At 28.5% G+C, this 15,618-nt stretch overlaps 1 protein-coding gene across 3 annotated transcripts in view; it reads left to right on the top strand.

Moving 5' to 3' along the window:
* The window catches only part of LOC107440480 (choline kinase alpha), a 48,902-nt gene that overhangs the window by 1,788 nt on the left and 31,496 nt on the right, over positions 1–15,618 (top strand). Inside the window, exons 1-2 of one of the 3 annotated variants that reach the window (XM_087157309.1) lie at positions 2,757–2,935; positions 7,955–8,077. In XM_087157309.1, the coding sequence (XP_087013435.1) occupies positions 2,931–2,935; positions 7,955–8,077 (128 nt within the window). In that variant the 5' untranslated portion in view covers positions 2,757–2,930. Of the gene's footprint in view, positions 1–2,756; positions 2,936–3,989; positions 4,010–7,954; positions 8,078–15,618 lie in introns of those variants that run through there. The other 2 variants (XM_087157310.1, XM_087157308.1) reach the window with 2 other exon arrangements.

Genomic DNA, 15,618 nt, shown 5'->3' with positions numbered 1-15,618 from the left:
TTCTCAATTTATGGCCCTCAATATCCTATATGCAACGGACCAAGATCACACAGATGTTATATCAATTCAATAACCACTTATTACGTCTCACATTACTGCATATATGTATGTATTGTTTGGTATGCATAAATTCATACTGTCTGGGCTTGCTTCTTTTTCTTAATCTTTCCATGAGCCCCAAAGAGATTAAAGTATGTCCCAATGTGTTTTTTATTAATAATATTAGGCTGATTTAATTATGGTGAGAGTTTATTTATTACGAACCCAAGGTTTTCATCATAGAAAAAAAATGGGGGAGAATTTCTCACCCTTTCTCAAAAACAGGGTGAGATTTCAGAAAGTTAAGTGGGATTTCTAAAAACTAAAAAAACACAAATAGACTTGAAAAAAAAATCATTTCATTTATTATAATACATTTTTAACGTCTTCTATTTTTTAAAGCATTGAATATTCTTGCTGCATCATCCTAGAAGATTTTGCCTTTACTAGGTATTTGTCCATCTTACATTAGTGCATTAAAAATTTGAACGTCTTACATGAAAAAACCTTACCAACAGTAAACACGTGGTTGCAGAGAAATGTGTTCTGAAAGGGGTTCCGTGGTTCGGTTGTGTTCTGCTGTTCGAAAAGGTTCTGAACAATACTGGTAAATAGGGAAGATAGATAACGGAGCAAATGTTGAAAATAATGAAAGATCCAGGAAGAAAAGTGAAGTGGATTTTATTCTAAATGGCGTAATTCGAAGCTTCTTCCAAAATGCGAGAAATTCGCGAATTTTGAAATTGATTTATAGAATGCGCGAATTTCTCGCAGTAAATTTTTAATGCGAGAAAAGAAACAAATATGCGAGATTCTCGCCTTCTCGCGCTGTAGTGAAAACACTGGAACTGCAAGAACATTAGTTATTATCTTAATTCCTGCTACATACATTATCTATAATTCTGCTCCTATGTATATCTGTAAGATAAACAATAAAATTAAAATTTCTGGGTTCAGAAACTTATTTTATTTAAAAGAAAATTTTGTTGTGGTTTTTATAAATTAATAATCAAAACTCTTTTTCCCCTTTAATTTATAAGATGTAGTGTGATTTTTTGTTATGACACATTGAACTCTTTGATAAAAGAAAGGAAATAAGATTTGATAGAGAACAGTTTAATAATTTTTAAATGTTTTATACTTAACTTTAACTAGTACTTTGCAATTTAACACTATTTTTTACTTGATACAAAATATTTTCCAGAGTGTGAATCTTTTTAGTAAACTGATTTTACCCTAGTATTATCTTCATCTTGATTATCCATGTCAGTCTGCCAAGAACTCTTCATTATTCTTATCTGCTTGAGTCATTACTGATAAGTTCTTCAAGAATTTTATTTATAGGGTTATTTAAAAAACTTATCACCAGAAAGCATATACATGCATGTCAAAAACTTAATTATGACTAATATGTATTCTAACGAAATTTGATTCAACATAAATTTAAACAGTAAAGAAGTGTTTTATTTTAGAATTTAAAATATAAATGGTGAATAGAATTTTTAATAAATATTTTATGTAGAAAATTCTTTAAAATAAATATTTTGTATAGTATTATAAATATGTCAAATATTATTTTTTTTAAATTTTTTTTTTAATTTGAGTACTTCTGTCTTTAAACTTTAAGAATTAGTTCATACATAAAATTGCTCTTTTAATGTCAGGAGAAATTAAAGGTGTTTAAACCATTCAAGGTTCTAAAAATAAAGAGTAATCTGTTTAAGGTTAAATATTCTTAGAAGATAATAATAGGAGCTTAGTTTATTAATTGTTAAAATTTTAAAATGTATTTTGACATATTTTCAGTAAAAAAAAAAAAAAATTTGAATGCAAAGGTACTTAAAATAAATATAAGGTTAATTTTTAAGCGCTCTGCATAAATTTTTAGAGTATTTTTCGTCTTTATCAGAAATGAAGCTTTAAAGATCAAATTGCTGAGCAAAATTGCATGATTTTATTTCAAATTGCAATCCAAAATGCAAAATATTGCAAAAACTAATTTTTAGATTTAGGGATGTATTAAAACTATTACGATGGTTTAATTATAATAATCAAAGTTACATTATTTATGAATTGAAATAGACAAGTTGTCAATAGAATAATTTAAATTGAAAGAATAAGGATTTTTTTCCAGTTGAAAGTATTATTAAAAAAATCGAGAGCATTTGGCATTCTAACAGGATAACACTCTGAACATAGGACTTCATTGTGTGTGCATTCTTATTAATATTAAGTCATAAATTTTTTTTGTAAATAAATAATTGAACATTATGTAAATCAAAATTAATTTTTGGCAATTTTTTAAATAAAATACTATAAATTTATGAATTACTTAAGTTTACTTAATGCATTACACATTAAAAGTGATACATTACTAAGTTGTGTTATTTAACATGTGTCAATTGAAATTATTAAAAATGTGAGTGATTTTGTTTCCATTATTCGTCCGAAATGAATATTCTGTGTTGAGCAGTATAGGCTAGATACCAAATATTTGTATGTTGCATCTCTAATTTAGTAGCAGCAATTGTAGAGCAGAATCTTGTATCTATTTACAATTTAAAATCTTCTTGAAAAGGTTTTTAGCAATTTTTTCAATAACAGGACCCTATTTGCACAAATTCACAAAAGCAGGACCCTTGTTGAAATAATGTGACTTAACGCTTATTTTATATTCACAAATTATGAATAGTGCTTTCACAATTTTATGAAAACAGGACCTTTCACAAAATGTCTGGACAGACTCCTGGAAAGAGTAACCAGGAAATATAGGCAGTAAAGAGTTTGCAGTGCACTCTAGTGTAGAAAACTCCATCCATTCTATTTTGAAAAACTTCTGGTCAGCACCAGAGATAGTAGACAAATGATAAATTTGTGCCAATCTCTATTTAATGTGGTAAGCATTTTGCTATTTTAAAAATTTGAGAGAAAGAAACAATGAAGTGGTTACGAATTTCTGCCCGACTATCATTAAGGTACTGTTATCATTCACAATAATTGAATATGTGTAACTTGTGTGACAGACAATAGCTGGGCAAAAGCTTATTTTAAATCTTAATATTGTCTAAATTATCAGTTTCATTACGTCTGTTTTATTGTTTACATTTATTAAATTTGATTGTTATTAAATGTATCCTTTTTATTCAATGCACTTTACTCTGAATCACTTTAATTTCTGATTCTTAATGGAGTCAGTATTTTGTTAAATTCATTTTCTCATTTTAAGTAGCATTCTAATTTCAAAAAATAATTTATTCATGCTTGAATTCTAATATTTTAATATTTGTAAGCAATTCTAATATTAGTGTCTTGTTTCTAATATTTGTAAGCATTATCTAAACATTGAAGAACAAAGAAATTAAGAACAAAGCAAATTTTAAGTTCAATGTAAAAAACAAATTGGCGAGACATAATTAACAAAATTAAAGTAATCCTTGCTATGATTAAACACCATAAATGTTTTTTCTCTTAATCAAAATTTTAAACACTCTTTTTTCATAAGCCCCTCACACCACTACAGATGGCTCAACCAATCTGAGGTAATGCATATTATGTGCTAGAGTGGGCATTCTCCTCGCTGCAATAGCCTTGGAAACTTTTAATCTTGGGATTCCAGAAAGAATATTTTTTAAAAAAATTTATTCAACGTAATTTTGTTAAAAAAAATCTCATTTTTTTTCAGGTTATAAATTTTTTTTATCTCCAAAGTAAATTAGCATTTTTAAATTTGTCATTTTAAACATTAAATTTTTTGTTCTGATAAAGATTGCATGTGTATCAGTTCCAGAAGTTTCTAACTACTTATCTCTCTATTACTTTAATTACATTTTCTGTTTGCTTGAAAGATAAGCTTGATAAAATTATGTTCGATTTGATAAGATAAATCTTCAAATTTTAGATAAGATTACTCCTCAGAGAGTTGGTTTTATTTAACATACTGTTTTATTTAGAGATAGGAAATAAATTGCAGGTATTAGGATTTCAATGTCCCTAGAGACTTTCGCTTAATTTTTAAATTATTATTATTATTATTTTTTTGTTGGTATTATTTCTTTTTTTCCTTCCCCTTTTATTTTTGTACCAAGCATAATTTCTAGCATTATATCAATTTGTTGCATTGAAAACCTATCCGATATTCTATTTATTATCATTGTAATATTTTTTTTTCTTTTTAATGTTGGGTTTGACGCATTATAAGCTCATTTTAACAACCTTTGGCTGTTTTGCTTTTTATTTTGTACAATTAACCCAGATATCAGGAATGAGTATATCAATTTATTGTTAAGAGAGTATGTTATGGAATTAAGTATAAACATATCTTTTTCTGCTGGATTTGGATTTTTGACTATCAAAATTTAGGAGAAGCTGCAATCTGGAAAATATGGTCCCAGTAATTAGAACATGATAGCAGTCGAATATTCGCTCTTTTTAATATTAATGTCAATTTTTGCTTTTTTCGCTAATCTCTGAAACTTGTTAAGCGATACAAAATATTTTTTATACACTTATAAAACTCGATTATCTAAAGGTATTTCCACGCAAAAAATAATTTTTAAAAATTGCGTATTTCATTTATCAGTGGTCGAAAGAATTTGGAATCATAAGGTATGAAATTTTTCTATCATTGTAAATTGAGTAATTTCAAATGACAATATATAAAATGTGAACGAACTCCGTATAAAACCGAGGTATGAAATTTCCAAAATGTCGTATTTTTAAATGTTCACATCTCGTGAACTATTCGGCATATTTTGTTCACATTTTGTATTTATCATTTAAAATTATGTAGTATATAATGATAAAACCTTGCATATCTAGCTAACTTTTTTGCATGGATTTATCTTTGGATAAACGTGTTTTAATATTGTGTGCGAAAATGTTTTGATTAGCTTAAAATTTCAGACAAATATAGCCAGGGATCGAAAAATCGCCCGTCCTTGCCGGTCAAAAATTCCCCGTGGACAATGAATTTCTCGAATCCGACGTCCGCGCGGACGGCCATTTTCCTGTTAATGTTCGTGATATATTTTTAATTTTTGTTGGAATATATCTAAAATTTTAATGGGTGTCATTAAAATTTAAGATACATAACATCGTTAAACACCAGAAAACTTCAGCCCTTCTAGCCCAAGCTAAGACCTAATGCAGCAAAATGACCCACCGCAATACAGCAACACGCTGCGCATGATGGAATTGGTGTTTTTTCTGTCTGGGTTACAAAAAAGCACATTGCGCACGGTCTTAAACAAGAAGCGTTAAAAGCAAATATGAACATCTACCTAAATGGAAAACCCCTTTAAATTTCTGTGCAGAAACCTCTGTCGTATGACGTTTGCCAGTTCCACAATCATTGGCTTGATTGTGGAACTGGCAAACGTCATATTTGATTCATTTAAAAAAGGCAGTACTCTCGGATAAATTGACATTCCAGATAGCTTGACCTGTGTCATTTAAATTATTTCATAAAAGAAAAAAATTATTTCATAAAAGAAATACTAGTTTACCATTAGTAATCTAATATTTTTTTTATTACTGTATAATGTAATCCTAGTAACTACTAATTCATTGTGCAATTTATATAAATGTTTGCAATAAATAGGAGAAAATTATATTTTTATTTATTTAGAAGCTACTTGTTAGTTTCAAAGGAGGACGGGTACATTGTTGGACAAGCCGTCCTCGGGAACGGGTAAAATTTCTCAGTTTTTTCGAGCCCTGGATATAGCGAAAAACGCAGAAATGGAAACAAGCATTTTAAGGGGCTCAAGTTCTCAGGGTGCTCCATTGATTCCTTTAGACTAGAGACTTAAAAAACTATAGTTCTCAGAACATTCGAATTTCTGAGTTCTCTTTGCTACATAAAAGCTGGTCCTTATTTAAAACAATATAGATTTATTTATATTCTTCTGTGACAGCACTTCATCCTCGCATATTCTGTCTCTTGCGTTAGTAAGTTGACAAGTGTCCTGACTAACTAAAAAATGGTAGCAGCCTTTAACCCTTAACCTTTCCAGTTATTTTTATTTAAAAAATTTTTTCTGTTTGAGAATTTCTGCGAAGCATTTATTTTCTAATATTAATTTGGAAAACAAATAGGAAAAGCAATCATTCGAAAAATGTATCGTTTATCATTCGAAAAATGTTTTAATCGCTCATTTTAGTTTTTTTTATAGTATTTTTTTTATTCAATAAACATTTTAAGATATATTTTCCCCCCTCTTTTAATTAAGTACAAATATGGTAGTGCTGAAATTATTAGGACCTAGATTATTTTTCCATTCATTTTTCAGTTAAATCTATTTTTTTTTAAATTTTATTTACTAATTTCAGAGGTTTTTATAATTAAAAAATATAAATTTCCTCATTATTATTTTTTTGTTATTTAATAATATTTGTAATACTTATAAGTTATAGGAGCTGGAATTTTTACAGTTTTTTAAATAAAATGTTATAAAAGATATTGTTTTGTTTCGTTAACGCTCTTTTTAAATAATTACATTTAATAATTATTTAAATTAAAATCTAACCCTGTAAACTTAATTAAATTAAAATCTCTTGATAATAATAATAAACTAAATAAGTTTATTCCAGGAAAATATTTTTCATGCTACACATTTTAGTTGTATAATATTAAAAGCTATTTATTTTTGTAGATGTGAAGCGAGACAAATATTTTTTCTTATGAATTATTTATGTTAAAAATTTCATTCTGTTCAGGCATGTTATATAATTGTAATATTTTTTTTAAATATAATTTACTTTGTCTTTAAACATACAATATGAGAATATAATTTTTCGATGGTGGTGAAGTTATTATTTATTGTTATATGAGTTGTATTTATAAGGGATTGCCTTTATTGACATTGAAAGGTGTGCTTTATTATGAGAAAAAAAGAATATATATCCACAGCTGTTGTATGAATTTTTTTGTGTGAAACTACACTAGTAACATCATTTTGGAAAATAAAAACATAATACAATTAAGAGAAATATTATTTAAAAATTGAAATTAAGACAATATTCTGAGTTTTTTTTTCCCTTAAAGATTTCTTCAAAAAATTATATAAATAAATAAAAGAAAATGAATATTTTTTTATTTATTTATTTAAAAAAACGGAGAATACTTTTATTCCTAATTTCTTTACTTTTTTATCCGATATTTAAATTATCCTGAGTCTTCTATATTCAGTTATATATCAACTCTATGGTGTAACTGTATTGTATTAACAATTTCAATTTTTAAAGTAAAAAGTTTTCCCATACACTTTTTGGAAATAATTCAAAACTTCAACAATCTGACTTTCTATTTTGAACGTTTACCAGTACGTACTTCAAAATCAATTTCTACATGAAGCAGCTTGATAATAATGCAATGTATTGTTTATTTTTCATAATTAAAAAAGAGAAAAATATATAAATTATTCAAGTAAAAAAACTCAAAATGTTCATTTACTGTTAATTGATTTTAATTGATAGTAAACATGTACTAGTTCTTTAAAATCAATTTTTAAATAAAGCTCGTTTTTGCGATTATTTCATCTTATTATGACACTAAAAATGTAGTGCTTTCATGTTTTCTTCGCTTTAAATAAAAATACAATTTATTGTATTGTAATAATTTAATTCTCTTACTGATGCGGAATGACGTAATATCCTTTTTTTTTCTGTTTATCCTGAATTCTCATGCAATCGAAAGGTATCCTGCCCCTCCTCCCATGAGCATAATCGACCGGACCATAGCGATTTATTCCTTCTCCGGTTTCTGCGACTAGATAGTCATTCTCTCCGTACTGAGTTGTCCGGGAACGTCTGCGCAATATCGTCAAGCGTGGTGTAGTGGGGTGATATATTTGAATAACATTGTTTTTCTCGATTTCTATGCACTTCCTGATTTGTTTGTCATGTGTGCTTGCAGTAACCCTGGTCCTACTTTCCAAGTAAAGAAGATGCGGGATCAAGCTTACAGAATTTGCCGAGATTACCTGAGTGGTTCGTGGAAAAGTATTTCCAGCTCTGATATGGTATTTCGATCTATAAGGTGAGTCCTGTTTTTCTTTACTTTTATGTTGATTATGAAGTGTCTGGGGGAATATTTGATGCATCATTGATAAATAGCTGATTCTGCGTCTAGTTTTATTTATTTAATGCAAACGTTCTTTTTTGTTATCTTTTCGAGTCGGATATTTCCAGGGAATCTTGTGCTACCTCTGTTTTCATAAATAGTAGTTATATTTTGAAAATGCATTTGCCAGTGTACATTTAAAAAATGTATTTTTAGATTTAGTGTAAAAATTTTTAAAATTTAATTAAAATTAAATGACATTCATAAAGTTCATTTTATCCTCTCTCAATTTTTTTTAATACCTTGATATTCTTTTTTCCTACGACATTATTTAACAAAATTCTATTCTCTAACTTATACTATTCACATGACTATCAGTACGTGATTATTAGAAACATGATTAAAAAGTTATATATTTTCATTTATTTACAAAGCAATTTAACTCTATAAGAAACTAAAGTTAAATTTCTTATAGAGTTAAATTGCTTTGTTTGTACTTGTATTACTTGTATGTTTGTACTTGTATTAAAAGTTTTGGCTTTAAATAGGATTGTATAAAACCAACCCAAATACTGAACTAAAATCAATTTAACCAGGTAACGTCGTGGGCGAACAAAATTTTCGGAACAAAATAATGTTTATGTATTTCATAAACGCTGTGTTTACTAACTAGGTAACTATTTAAAAAATAAATTAATAATAAAAAAATATGTGAAAATGAAAAGCTACAAATCCTTGAGAGGAAGCGATAATTTTTTATGGATCAGTGTGTGTATAGACTTAAAAAATGTCCGATCTTTATTTTATACTTTGTTTTTAGCATTAAGAAACATTTGACGAATTTTTTGCTCTACATCGGAAATTTCTTGTGCATCTACATTTTACAATTCTACTATACAAGTCTGAGTAAAAATATTGTTTATAATGATTTAACAGGCAAATATATTCGTAAATAATTTTTTAAAATTAATTATTTATGCAAAATTTACTATGGGTTAAGGTATTTTAATTTTAGTTAAAGTAAAAAAAAAAATTGCAAGTGAAGATTGATAATGATATCCAAATTCTTAACTTCTGAAAGACCATTTTTTTTTCTCTCTTCAAGACTTTTTTAACGAGCAAACCATGATACGATTTTGATTATCTATAATATTCCCTTCCTCTTTGGGAATGGATCTAATTTTTTACTAATGCTGTAGCTGCAAACCTCTAATCTAATGTATTCAGATTATAAGTTAGCTTGTAACATCCTTTACTATTTTACTAGGTCAATTTTTATCTTTTATTTTCAATAATTATATGCGCTTCCGTGTCCATTTTAAGTTATTATTAGAGCGTTTAAAAATGCTGCTCCCGTTTTTCTGTTTTTAGTCGGAAAATGAGGTAATAAGTGTTTTCTAGAATAATGGACCAAAAAATTTATTTTCTGATTTACATTTACTAGAAGTTAATTTCGTTAAAATAAATAAAGCCGTTGAGTCTTACACAATTTATTCTTATTTTATTTCACGCATTGAGTATTTAGCTTGCATTAATATAAATTTCTTATTTTTGTTTTGTGATTTGTGGCTAACGGGATCAGTTTGCTAGCAGGATTGGCATGATTTAAATCACGATTTAAAATCACTTTATTTTTAAAAAAAATATTGATTTAAATAAGCTGTTATTTTAAAAGAAAATCCTTGATTTAAAAGAATTGATTTTTTTAAATAAATCATTCAGTCGAAAATATTTTTATAAACATTTTCTTCAGGGTGTGATTTTTTTAAATAAGAAATAATGATAGGGTGAGTTATTATATTTCAAAATAACCTAGTAATTAAATGAAATTAGTGACTACAAGGGAATATCGTTAAAATGTTAAATTATAATTTTCCATTAGCTGCGTATAAAATAATTTGCGCATAACAAATATATTTCATTTATACTCATTTCGTTTTATGTTTATTCGAATAAGCTAAGAATTATTTAAATGCTTTTAAAACATTAAAGACGCTGTTAGTTTTCACTTGTATTAAAGAATCTACCTAGAGAAACATAATTTTTTTCTTCTAATGTGTCCTGATCTAAACTAATTTATTCTTCATTGAATACCTAACTGGCAAATTGCTTCCTTGTTTTTAAAATTTTGCGATGTTTAGCTTGAGCAAAAATAACTGTGATTTTATTTATTCAGTGATTAATTTGAATAATTGAATAATATGTTTTGAACATTTTAGTTAGAAAAATCAACTATTATAGCTATATTATTGTTTTTAAGTCATGTGAATATACACTGGTTATCATAAATTAAGGAAAAATCACAAAAATAGCGATAACTCTTTCAAAAGTAAGCCAAAACGTGCAAAATTTGCATATGTTGTCCACTAAGAGTAGCTGAGTAAAATTGCAATATGCAAATTAGTGGCGCTGCACTCGGCTTACGTCATCTGCCTGGAGCATAAAAGTCCAAGTTTGAGAGAAAGCACACAAATTTTACTGTGATTGCGACATTGAAAATCTGAGATAGCCAATTCGTAATAATGACCTCTAGGCATCATTTGCCTGAAGAACTACGATGGAGAGCCATCGGGAGACTAGAGGCAGGGCAGAGTCAATCAGAAGTGGCCAGATGGCTAAATGTGAGTCCATCTGTGGTTCATAGACTTTGGAGGCAATTTCAAACCACAGATTCGGCATCTAGGAGGTTCAGTCAAGGACGGCCAACTGTTACGACCAGTGCCGATGACCGATATTTGACATTAAGTGCACGCAGGAATAGAACCGCTACTCCGACACATCTTAGATCCTCTCTTGCTGCAGCCACCGGAAGGTTGGTGTCAACGTCAACTGTGCGCAGAAGGCTCCACGAAGGTGGTCTGTATGCGAGACGACCAGCCATTTGCGTGCCGCTCACATCACGCCATAGGAGAGACCGTTTGCAGTGGGCCCGACAACATGTCCACTGGACGTCAGATCAATGGAGGCCTGTTCTCTTTACGGATGAGTCCAGGTTTAGTCTAGAAAGTGACAGTAGACGTTATTTGATATGGAGAGAACCTGGGACCCGTTATCATCCATCAAACATCCGTGAAAGAGATGCATACGGAAGAGGCAGTGTCTGTGTTTGGGGAGGCATATCCTTAGGAGGGCGCACATACCTCCATGTCTTTCCAAGGGGAACCGTGAATGCTCAGGTTTATCGAGACAACATCCTTGATGCTTATGTGCGCCCATATGCCGGGGCAATTGGTGATTGCTTCCTGTTACAGGACGATAATGCAAGACCACACAGAGCTCGCATTGTTGATGATTATCTTCAACAGGAAACAATTACTCGCATGGAGTGGCCAGCTCGATCCCCGGACTTGAATCCTATCGAGCACGTTTGGGATGCTCTAGGGAGGCGTGTATCTGCCATCAATCCGCCCCCTCAGACCCTTGCCACGCTTGCAACTGCTTTACAAGAGCAATGGCTCTCACTTCCTATTGAACTGATAGACCGCATAATTGAAAGCATCACACATCGCTGTTTGTGCTGTATTGCTTCTAGAGGCAATCATATTCCATATTAAAGGTACTTTTTCTATTGCAAACCGATACTTCCAATTTGTTTATTTTATACATGTGCTAATTTCTATACTACTATTAATGTCTGATAATTTCTTTTTATGTTGTTTAATACCTTACTATGTGTTGTATATTGTGGGTAAGTTTCATAAAATTCCATGTGTAATTTCTTGAGTTATCGCGATTTTTGTGAATTTTCCTTAATTTATGATAACCAGTGTATTTTATGACATGATTTGGCTGGTAAATATATTTAAAAAAAATATATACATATACATTTACCAGTGGTTTAAATAAAAATCCGATATTTTTTTTAAATTAAAAAAAAAAAAAACATGAATTTTGCAAACCCTGGTTGTCGTTTGCTTGATGTCGGGAATGTACCAAGGCATCTTACGGGCCTTATTTGTGGCTTCAAAAACTACGTGTGACCCGCTTTCATCCAAAATATTTTGTATTAAGGCGATTTTTTTTGTTAAGTTGGTAAAGTATGATTAACTTTGTTTGAGGGTGTTCACTCATAAATATAAAAATATTCTGTTAGTTAATGCTAATATAGGTCTTATTTTCAACAAGGGCTTGTCAAAATTGTGACTGTCAGTGATTGATATGTTGATAAAAAAAACATGTTTACTTGACTCTTATTACTTTTTAACGATGTTTTTATGCAATGAGAGTCATAAAAGATATCAGTCTCTTTACAATAATGATATATTTATTCTGTACTATTATTGCTTGTTTTTCCTCTCTAAGGAACCTAGTTATCATAAAAAGTGTGTACAGTTTAAATTTTTTTGCGTATCTTGTTTCAAAAAATATTATGGTTAATATTTTTCTTTTTTTAAAATTTGTTTAAGACAGATATATAATCAATCAATCTACCTTTTTGCTTAGGCACGTTATCTTACTGTTTAAAAATTACTGTTGATGCAGTGTACTTCCAAATAGTTATATAATAAATAACGAAGCAAGATTTCCTTCTTATTAAAAATACTATTTGTTTCTAATAATAGATTTAATTATTACCCGATGGAAAGTAAATAATATATGTCTTATAATTTCTTATACTGGTTGCCATGATTGAAAGTTTTGAAACCTCTATTTTCTTAAATTCTATTACTGGATATTTTCTCCTCTCTTAAGGGTTAGTGGTGGAAATAATTGTTTAACTGATTAATTTTCTTTCTGATTTTTTTTTAATTCTTAGATAATTTATCATATTATTTATTTATTATTTGCAGATTTGTTATTTTTTCATTTTGGTATAACATTTAACTAACCTTGGAAATTCGGATAAAATTTTTGGGATTCAGTGTTAAGTTTTATTTTTGCTAAAAGAGTTTACTCAATTCGAGTATTATATTACCTTGTATACAATACCGAGTATACAATATTACCTTGAATGTTACACCAATTTAATTTTTGAAACTTTAGTTTTTGATGAACATTACACTGTGATACTTAATCTACATACATTCATCAGTGTATTTAATTCCTAGTTTTGTATTTTGACATGGCTGTCATATGTTTTATCTAAATAAGAAATAATAATAACAATACAACAAAAGTTGAAATTTATGAGAATTAAATTTCATGTTAGCGACGTTCTATATTGTTATTTCCCGTTTTTTTTAAAATTATTTTTTAAATTTTTATTTTATTTTTCTATAAGAATCCTTCTAAAGCTATCAATCTCAGTATTTATTTTGTAAATAGTTAACGCAAAGACTTGGACATTTTATATAAACTAATAAGCACAGTCAGGCTTTAATAAATTTTAAATATCCTCATCTGCAGTCGCGATAAAAAAAATTTTTTTTACCCTTCAAATCAAATCATTTATCGTATAGTAAAAATTTTTTTATTTCACCTTATAATCTCCCAGTTATATACATATAAGTTATATACATATAAGTTAATCTCCTAGGTTTCATATTAAATTTAAATAAATATATTAATTTAAAATTTGAAGTTTCATTCATAAAAATAAAATAAAATTCAGTGATTATTTAGATTTTAATATGAGTTTTGTAGTTATTCGCTCAATTTTTTGAGCATTGACCATAGTACAAGTATATACAATCAGGGGTCTGTTTAGAAGAAATTTGGGTCCGTTAACGGACCCTTCACAAAATATTTTAACTTAAAAACGGACCTTTCTTTTAATCGGACCCTTCACAAATTTGTTTATCTTCATTATTATTTTGTTAATCGAATAAACCCTTTCCAGGGCAGAAAACAAGAAAGATGGATGTAAACGAATTAAGTTTTGTCTTCGGCAGACAATTCTTCCATTATTCGTCCGAAATTAATATTCTGCGTTCAGCAGTATAGGCTAAATATCAAATATTTGTATGTTGCATCTCTAATTTAGAAGCAGCAATTGTTGTTTATTTTTTAAAATTTAATTTTTTTAATTACAATTTTACAGTGTTGAGCATAATCTTGTATGTCTATACAATTTAAAAACTCCTTGAAAAAATTTTTTTTTTGCAATAACGGACCCTATTTGCACAAATTCATAAAAGCGGACCCTGGTTGAAAGAATGTGAGTAATTTTTTCACAATTTCACGAAAAACGGACCTTTCACAAAATGTCTGGACAGACCCCTGACAATCTAATACATAAAAGGCTGAATGAAATTCTATAATTTTCTTTTGTTATATTTCATACAATAAAGATTTGAACTAATTATTCTTTGTTCATTGGCTGTGTTCGTATTTATTGATAATACTGCTAACGTATTTTGAAGTATTCTGTAAAAACTTTTGATTTTTTTTGTGTGACCTTCTCACTATTGTAGACTGTTATTTTAAACATTAGGCTTAACCTAACATGTGTACAGCAAAATTAGTATATATAGTGTAAATAAATAAAAAAATTTCAAAGGAAAAAAAAAACTTTTTTCTGTTAAAATTCTTTATTGACTTTTAAATGAGTGGAATAATTAAAAATAAAAAAATTGCATTCTTTTATTTTTCAAAATTCTATTAATTCAAGAACATTGTTTGGAATGTACGAAAATTATAACTTTTCTTTTGCTTATATATTTGCAGCTTGCCAGACAAATGTTATTAAGAAACTGAAAGAAAATGTAATTAGTTTTTTTTCGTTTCTCTATAGTCAGTAACATTTTTGGATTGCTTATTAAATCCGTGTTTAAAATTAATCTACTGATGCTCTAATAAATCTGCAGCGACCGTTGCCGTTTCGGAGGATTTTTTCTACAGGGTATGTATGTATAGTAACCGATAAAAAATTCAAAAACGAGATTTTTATACATTTGGAGTTTTTGTGTGATAAGCTTACTTACTGCATTTTTTTCTCAAGAGTCAATTTTCTGAAATTTTATTTTAGCTTTGATAGAGTTAGTAATATAGTTTTCAAGTCTCTTATCTCGAAGTTGATCGTGAAACACTTGCGTTCTTTTTTTTTTTTTTTTTCTCAATTGCAAAGCGCAGCATTAAGGACTGAAATCATGTTTAACTTTTTGCTGCGATGTAATGGTTATCATGTGAAATTATTTATGTTTTAAATTTATGATAACGATATATCTTTCGGCTATCATTCAAACAGTTACTACATTCGAAAATAGTGTCTGAAGAAATTTCGATTTTATTTTTGTTATCAAAACGCGATTAATTTTTATCTAAGATTAATTTCGCCGTTATTCTTATCGCCTTATTTGCGGAAGGAATATCTTGTTTTTATTGTTTGTTTCCTTACGTATGTTCTAGCAATCATTGCGATGATAAAAAATTGCAAAAGTTTAAAAAAGAGCGTTAACCTCACTAATACTTTTTCTTAACGAGACCTTTTTTTAAACTGTTAATATAGCTTCTTTTTTTTTCTTTTTTTGAATCTATGTTTTTATTGAAACTTATAAGTCAGTGTGAATATTACACTCAGTTACGAGTTTATTCTAATGAAATAATTCCAATTAGTTTGTTAATAGTAAATTTTTGGG

The sequence above is a fragment of the Parasteatoda tepidariorum genome, chromosome 2 (genome assembly GCF_982258835.1).
Source record: "Parasteatoda tepidariorum strain Cologne lab strain chromosome 2, Ptep-v5.0, whole genome shotgun sequence".
In the NCBI taxonomy this organism is placed as follows: domain Eukaryota; kingdom Metazoa; phylum Arthropoda; class Arachnida; order Araneae; family Theridiidae; genus Parasteatoda; species Parasteatoda tepidariorum.
This window is presented reverse-complemented; position numbering and strand designations above follow the sequence as displayed.